The 8084-nt window shown below is 35.1% G+C and overlaps 3 protein-coding genes and 1 pseudogene across 3 annotated transcripts; all 4 read left to right on the top strand.

Annotated features, from left to right (window-relative positions):
• Window positions 1–26: 26 nt before the first annotated feature.
• LOC110224643 (putative FBD-associated F-box protein At5g56400) lies at window positions 27–687 on the top strand. Its single transcript, XM_021011088.1, has 2 exons — window positions 27–200; window positions 314–687. Exons 1-2 carry the CDS (start codon window positions 27–29, stop codon window positions 602–604), a joined length of 465 nt encoding a protein of 154 aa, XP_020866747.1. The 3' UTR covers window positions 605–687.
• A 2480-nt stretch (window positions 688–3167) lies between these two features.
• Window positions 3168–4002, top strand: LOC110224677 (probable FBD-associated F-box protein At1g32375; the record flags this gene model as incomplete). The annotated part of the gene is made up of 1 exon (XM_021011224.1): window positions 3168–4002. A coding segment is annotated over one exon (714 nt), but the record flags the coding sequence as incomplete, so codon positions are not given.
• Window positions 4003–4106: 104 nt separating this feature from the next.
• Window positions 4107–6234, top strand: LOC110224656 (annotated as a pseudogene).
• Window positions 6235–6419: 185 nt separating this feature from the next.
• Window positions 6420–8041, top strand: LOC110224688 (putative FBD-associated F-box protein At5g56390; the record flags this gene model as incomplete). Its single annotated transcript, XM_021011301.1, has 2 exons — window positions 6420–7793; window positions 7907–8041. Coding segments are annotated over exons 1-2 (984 nt in total), but the record flags the coding sequence as incomplete, so codon positions are not given.
• Window positions 8042–8084: the final 43 nt, after the last annotated feature.

The following is an 8084-nucleotide window of genomic DNA, read 5'->3' on the forward strand; positions in this document are numbered from 1 at the left end:
CTATAATTGTGTTAATTGTTCTTCTCATGTGCTTAGAAAAGCTTGTGTGTCATGTGCAGGCTCAGTATCCTGAGGGTATTATCTTCTCTCAGCTTGTTCATTTGGAACTATGTACATGTGATGATTCAAAGTGGTTATATCTACTCGCGAAATTGCTTCGAGATTCTCCAAAACTTCGAGTGCTCAAGCTTAATGATAAGGTAATTAATTTTACAGTTCCTGGCTCATCACTTGATCTGTAATTTTTTTACTTGTTTTCCTTTCGGTTTGATGATCTAATTACTGACCGTGTTTTATGTCCTGTTTTTCTCAGAACCATGATTTCGTTAGCAAGTATTGCACTAGTTCTTGGAATCAGCAACCAAGTTATGTTCCACAATGTTTGACTGAAAATCTTGAAATTTTCGAGTGGCGAAACTATAAAGCAACATTCAAAGAGAGAGATGTTGCGGTGTATATCTTGAAGAATAGTACTTGTTTAAAGAAGTCGGTTATCTCCCCCAAATTCAAGCTTTCAGGAGAGATTTGTGATCATCATATCATCCGAGAAGACTTGGCATCTATGTTCATGGGCTCGAGTTCTTGTGAACTTAAATTGGACTGAGAAATAAACATGTTCATAGAAAAAAATCTTATAGCTTTTTGTTTTTGCTTTGGGTTTCCTTTTTCATCGTTTAAACAATTATAGAAGAATTTTCTATACTACAATGTAAATTTAACTTTTTCATGAGATTTGAAACAGTTTATTATGATGACATTTTAAACAAAAAAGAGAGTAGTTTTATCTTGTACTAGATGAATACCCACGCTACGCGTTTATACGCGTGGGTTTTTGTTTTGAAAAAATTGCAGAAATAAATATGATTATGGTTTTGTTGTTTTTATGTTCATTTTAATAAAGTCAGATCTGTTTTATATAGTTATAATTTGTATGATTAGATTCATCTTTGACTCGAAATATCAATTCTAATTTTTCATGTATAAATCTGATTATTTATATACCTACGATCCTAATCTTTCACTATATGGATACATAAAACAACAAGTATATGATAAATTGATACAATATTATGTAGTTATGTTACTTATGTAGTTTGCAACTTGTTCAATGTACTCTCTCGTCATCTAGTATGCTAACCATATCATGATATGCTAGTAATTTAAGTCAACACTTTAGACCTCTCCTTTTACATATAGCCATAGAGAGAGTCTCATGTTTTAAATTTATTAGTATGTCTAACGTCTCAAATGAATCTTACGTGAAAAAACTTGTATGTCAATGTTACTAACTTATCATAACGGACAAAAATGAAAAGAGAGAAGGTCATATGATAAGTCATATTTACAAAACGTAATAATAAAAATTATTCAAAATAAAATTACTAAATTAATATGAATTTATGTATCAAACATCTAAAGGTACAACACAAGTAATTTTTTTAGCCATCACGAAGTAGTGACCATTGATATAAAAATTTAATAAAATAAAAAGAGTAGAATGAAAGTAGTGCTTGATACATTAGTATAATTTTTTTTTTTTTTTAAAAAAATCAATTAAGAGAGATATTAGTGAAAGATTTAAAATAACAAAAGAGTTTTGATTTTCCTTCAATAAATTTTACTAATCTTTTAATTTAAATAATATAGAATGACACATGTCATTTTCTTGTATGATGATGTGGCACTCATATTGAGAGATCAGTTGGCCAACTTTCATATATATGATTTGATGGGATACTAGTCTACTACAGTCTATAGGACCATGCATTAGCCCATTACATTTGAACTTCTTATGAAATCTAATGAAAGTTATTTTGATGGGAGAAAAATATATAAACATGCATATACTCTATGTATTACTGTATTAGTAGCAAAGTTTCCCATCACTTTAACTTCTCTAGTATATATTAAAAACATCAGTACTTTATCAATTAAAACGTTATGGAGAATTAGATATGCCGCCTCGTTGCAATCTCGAGGTTAGAATTGAATCCTTAAAGTCCTTTGATAGATCTCTGGTATCCTATTGTAAAACATGCCATATTCCGGTGATGTTCTCTAGTGAATTGGTTTCAAAGGTGATTTTACCATAATCCAGTACTAAAGAAAGCCTTGGCATGGCGCGTGCACCAACCCATCACACCATACCAAATTTATCTCTTACGAATTCTACTCCACACTAACAATTTTGAGAACACCATGAAGACAATTTTACCGTCAGTTATTGGACTTGTATCAATTTTTTATATGCGGTAAAATTAATGAATTTGTATAAACGGCGTATCTTAAAAAACAGTATGTATTGCAGCCTCATCAAGTCCCGGGCCTAGGCTGAAACAGTAAAGTTTAAACGAGATAAATCCCGATCCAGAACCCACCGAGGAATCGAGGAAAGGGTGAATCAGAGTCTAGGGGTGACCACAAAGGAAGAAGGATGACCCGAGGAACAAAGATTCAATGGTGGAAGTGAAGGTGACGATGATACATTGATACAGAGAAAAGACATTAAGAGAAGTTTTGTTTGTTTTATTGATTAGCTTTCTCAAAACGGCTAAATGCCTTGCATATAGTAGCGATAGATAAAATTATTGAACCAGACAACTAAACCAGAAATCTAAGTATTAAACCAAGAGGCTAACCGGTTTATCCTGTTACATAGGCCCGTATCTAAAAGGTTTTTAGGGCTTATATAAAATTGTCTATAGTTTAGTTTGTAACTGGTATAAAAACCCTACTTAAGGTATTCACCTCAATAATTGAGGTTTCAGAGTATTCGAAGAACCAAGGAAAAAGTTTTTTTCCTTCTCTGCATTAGGTACTTTCCTTAGTTTCGATTGTCTAATTTTTTTCTCTGCATTAGGTACTTTCCTTAATTTCGATTGTCTAATTTTTCTTCTTAGGTTTTGATTTCCACATCACCAAAGAAACTCGTTGGATACAGCTACTGTTCGTTTGTATTATATGGAGAGGATAAGTCAGTTGCCCGATTTGTTGCTCTTGAAAATATTGTCTTCACTGCATGCGAAAGATGTTGTGGCCACAATGGTTTTGTCGAAGAGATGGCGGTTTCTTTGGATGTTTGTACCAAAGCTTGTATACGAAGATAGCTATGAGAAATTTTCGCAACTTTGGATGATGGTGCCAAAGCTCTTATATGACTACCAAAATATGAGTATAGAAGATTTTCGCGGTTTGTAGACAGGTCTTTGTTTATGAACGAGGCTCCAGTTATAGAAACTTTGAATTTCAAACTTGGTAAAATCTGTGGTAGTAAAGATCTTCAGATGTGGATTAGAGCTGCAGATAAAGGTTGTGTGCGCGAGCTGATTATTGAGATCAATACTTGTTCTAGAAATAAAACTCCAGTCACACTTCCGAGGAGCTTGTATACATGCTGTAGAATGCTTGTGACCTTGAAACTAAAAAATGCAGTTCTTGTGGATGATACTTGTCTAATTTCTTTCCCGTCCCTCAAAAAGCTGAGTCTTGAATCCATGAAGTACCCAGATGATGAATTTATCAACAGGCTTTTATCGGGTTGTCCTGTTCTTGAAGACTTGGTTGTGGAGCTATGTCGAGATGACAACGTGGCTATTCTAAGCATTAGAATGCCTTCCCTAAAATGTTTGTTCTTGCATAAATCGGATGGCATAGTTAAAAAAGATGCTCATGGGTTTGTGATAGATGCTCCTTGTTTGGAGTGCTTGGACATTGTTGATTACTCGCATGGTTTTCGCATCGTTGAGAATAATATGTGTAAGATTGCGAAAGCAAATGTCGACATTTCTTATCCCCATACTGAGCAGCTTTTGGGTTCTCTAACTTCAGCCAAGCGTCTTTTTCTCTGCTTACCAACCTCAAAGGTAATAATATGTTGTTAACTAATACGGTTTCTAATTGCTACAAAAAGCGAGTTCTCTCGTGACAAAATCTGTTGGCACTATATTGCTCCTGTACTAACTCCCGTATGTTATGCAGGATGTCCTGTTGGTAGTGTCTTCAACACTCATATTGTTTTATTCTTAATCAAATTACTAATCTATTTATATAAACAGTTTTATTTAAATCATATTGTTTTGATTATATATAACTTCAAAATCTATGATACATAATTTCCTCTTTTTTTTAAGAGCCTGGTTAGCCATATTAATCGCTGTAATGGTATCTCTAAGGGGTTTTCAATTCTGTGAACATCTTCTGAAGTACTCGATTAGTTAATAAACGAATCCGCTCCATTCTGCAGTACTGTCCGGTGAGTTTCGGTTTCCGTAATTGTTAGGGTTTGTTTGCGTAATTGCGTCCCCTGTTTTTAGTTTTATCATCGGCTGCTTAATGTCTAGATATGTTTGGTTCCTATGATAATCAAGTGAACTTTGAAAGAGGAAACAACTAAAAACCCTAATTTTATCTTTTATGTAGATTCAAGTTTTTGGTGTTAACAGAGAAATCTGTAGGAACTGAAAGCATAGGATTTGATAAGGAATGGCTCATATTGATAGGATAAGTCACTTGCCTGAGGAGCTTCTTTTGAGAATATTATCGTTACTGCCTACAAAAGAAGTCGTATTCACAATGGTTTTGTCAAAACGATGGAAGTTTCTTTGGATGTTGGTGCCAAGACTTGAATATGATCATGGCATATATCGAGATCATGATGAAGAAAAGAGATTCTCTCGCTTTGTTTACAGTTCTTTGTTGTTACACGAGGCTCCAGTTCTAGAATGTTTTCGTTTCCAACTTGATTGGAAGCCTAGTGCTATAGATATTGGAGTTTGGGTTAGAACTGCTGTTTAACGCTGTGTGCGAGAGTTGGACATTAAGATTCGTAGTCCTAGAAATTCTGTCATACTTCCGTGGAGCTTGTATAGCGAGGGATGTAGAATGCTTGTGACATTGAAACTAAGTAACACGACTCTTGTGGATGCTTCTTCCTTTCCAGCTTCTTCTTTCCCATCTCTAAAAAATTTGAGCCTTGTATACATGAAGTACCCGAGTGAGGAATTTGTCAACGAATTTCTATCCAATTGTCCGGTTCTTGAAGACTTGGTTGTAGTACAATGTCCTGATGACAATGTGACGGTTCTCACTGTCAAAATACCTTCTCTGAAGAGTTTATCCTTGAGTAAACCAACAGACTTAGACTTTAACTACAGTGAAGAAGACAAAGCATGTGGATTTGTGATAGATGCTCCTTTGTTAGATTGCTTTGACATTGATGTTGATCGTAGTTACGGTGGATTTTGTACCATCATGAATAATATGCCTAAGATTGTGTATGCAAATCTCAACATTGGTTATGGGATTCGTTGGAAAATTTTGGGTTCTATTACTTCAGTCAAGCGTCTCTATTTATGTTTATCAACCACAAAGGTAATATCTTGTTAACTATATATTTATAGCGTTTTACCACTCTGCATGCATCTTGATGTTCCTTTTGGAACCAACGTGACCAAATCTATTGGCACTACATTGCTTTAAAGAGTTTGTTTCGTTATGCAGAATGCATATCCTGTTGGTACTGTCTTCCACCGTCTTGTACATCTGACACTATGCACATGTGGGACAATGTGGTTGGAACTACTTATGTGTCTGCTCAGAGATTCTCCTAAATTACAAGTCCTCAAATTTAAACATGTACTGTCTGTTCTAATCATAACTATTCAGCTATCTTTGATCAAGTTATTTTGCCAGTAATGATGACATGGTTCACTGTATTTCTGTATCTCAGTGCCATGGCTTTCGGGGAAATATAGATAAACCGCGCCCCTGCTGGAATGAACCGAACTCAGTTCCCGGATGTGTGTTATCTAGTCTTGAAACTCTGGAATGGGTTGAATATAAAGGAACCGAGGAAGAGAAAGAAGTAGTAGCGTTTATTTTTAGAAGCGCAAGCTGTTTAAAGAAAGCAACTATCTCCTCTAGATCTAAGGATCCTGTCAAGAAACTTGAAATGCTCAAAGAGTTGTCATTTTTGTCAAGGTGTTCAAGTACTTGTCATCTTACATTCGACTGAAGTTATTGTCATCCTTAAGAGGGTAAGACATGTTCAACAGTCAAGTCACAATTGGTTGGTGTGTGTAATCTAAATCTTAGATATGTTAGAAGCTCTAAAGAACTTTGTATGTTTTTTTTCTTTTTTCATATTTAGATCTTTGAGTTCCTTTTGTTTTCTATCTGTGATTCTGCCTTGGGGAAGTAAAAATCATGAAAGTTATCTTCCATAATCAGCTACAACATATTTAATAGTCTCTCCTCCATTTTTTTCTATTGACAAAAGTAAGATTTGTGGTTAAAACTGTTTGCTGTTTACTAGTCACTTAATCTTCTTCAAACAGGTGTTCTCTGTTGGTGCTTTAAACAATTATATTTTAAGTTTATTCCAACTGAAACTACTCTTTTAATTCGGTTGCATTGGGGAATCTTGGTTCAGAAATTATAAAGGATACATAAACTTCTTTCTGCCGTTAGGAAATAGCTTTTTTACCCTTGGATCTATGACGTTAAGAACTGGAAGATTGGGTTAGAATTAAAGATGCTAAAATATCGAATTACCCTAGTTGACACAGTGAAGATGTGATCATGTGAAAAGAATTTAATCACACTGTGTTCTGTTCTGTAATGTTCTCTACAAGTCATCTTTACCCATAAACAAAAATTTAACGTAACTAAAATTTATTTCATGTACTATAGTACTAGATTATTAAATTTGGGCTTGATTAATACTTGACTGGGCTTAGGGATGTTTAGTCATTAAACTAGGCTAGCTAAAAAATGTCGAAGGAGTGAGTTTGGATTTATATACCGAACCTAGCTAGGGTTTTGCTTTAACCTTGCGTCCTTGCTTACGACTATTTGTTTGGTTCCTGAGAATCTCATATACCTTGTTCGTCACTTTGATGTTTTTAGGGTTTCAGATTTCTCCGGATGCCTGAAAGCTCTTAATTATGGACAGAATAAGTCAGTTGCATGATGAGCTTCTCTTGGGAATATTGTCGTTACTTCCTAATACTAAAGATGTTGTGGCAACAATGGTTTTGTCAAAACGGTGGCGATATCTTTGGATGATGGTGCCAAGGCTTGTGTACGATGATAGCTATCCAAAAATTGATTATGAAAGATTTTCGACCTTTGTAGACAGGTCTTTGATTTTGCACAAGGCTCCAGTTATAGAAACTCTGCATTTCAAACTTGGTCATATCTGTGGTAGTGGAGATACTCTGATTAGAGCTGCAGAGAAATGTTGTGTGCGTCAACTGATTATCGAAGTTGATACTTCTTCAAATAGTGAAACTCCAGTCGTGCTTCCAAGGAGCTTTTATAATGGAGGATGTAGAATGCTTGCGACCTTGAAATTAACTAATGCGGTTCTAGTGGATGTTTCTACCCCAATTTCTTTCCCATCCCTAAGAAAGTTAGTTCTTAAATCCGTGACGTACCCAGGTGATGAATTTTTCAGCAAGCTTTTAGCCAGTTGTCCTGTTCTTGAATACTTGAGTGTGCAGCAATGTGAAGACGACAATGTTTCCATTTTGAGCATTAGAGTGCCTTCCCTAAAGCATTTATTCTTGTATAGACACTTAATAGTTGGTAACGTTGGTGAGGGGTTTGTGATAGATACTCCTTCTTTGGAACACTTGAAGATAGTTGATTATTCGTATGGGTCTCGTGTCGTTAAGAATACTATGAGTAGGATTATCACCGCAAGTATCGACATTTTTTCTCCCCAAACTAAGCAGCTTTTGGGCTCTCTAACTTCAGCCAAACGTCTTTTTCTCTGCTTACCAACCTCGAAGGTAACATGTTGTTTAGTATACATTATTCGTTTTCTCTTTTGGAAGGCTTAAATGAACAGTAATTGATATGGTCACTAAGCGAGTTCTCTTATGATCAAAACTAAATTATGCAGGATGCGTATCCTGTTGGTAGTATATTCCGCTCTCTTATACATTTGACTATATGCACATGTGAGACAGAATGGTTGAACGTCCTTATACGTGTGCTCAGAGATTCCCCTAGTTTAAAAACTCTCAAAATTGTACAGGTATGTACATATATTTCACTTTTCAGTTAGTGTCTTTGATAAA

This window comes from Arabidopsis lyrata, assembly GCF_000004255.2.
Source record: "Arabidopsis lyrata subsp. lyrata unplaced genomic scaffold ARALYscaffold_413, whole genome shotgun sequence".
Lineage (NCBI taxonomy): Eukaryota > Viridiplantae > Streptophyta > Magnoliopsida > Brassicales > Brassicaceae > Arabidopsis > Arabidopsis lyrata.

Coding starts and splice junctions, on each gene's coding strand:
- LOC110224643 (XM_021011088.1), top strand. CDS start 27: ATGTGCTTAGAAAAGCTTGTGTGTCATGTGCAGGCTCAGTATCCTGAG. Junction 201..313: donor TGCTCAAGCTTAATGATAAG/GTAATTAATTTT, acceptor TGTTTTTCTCAG/AACCATGATTTCGTTAGCAA.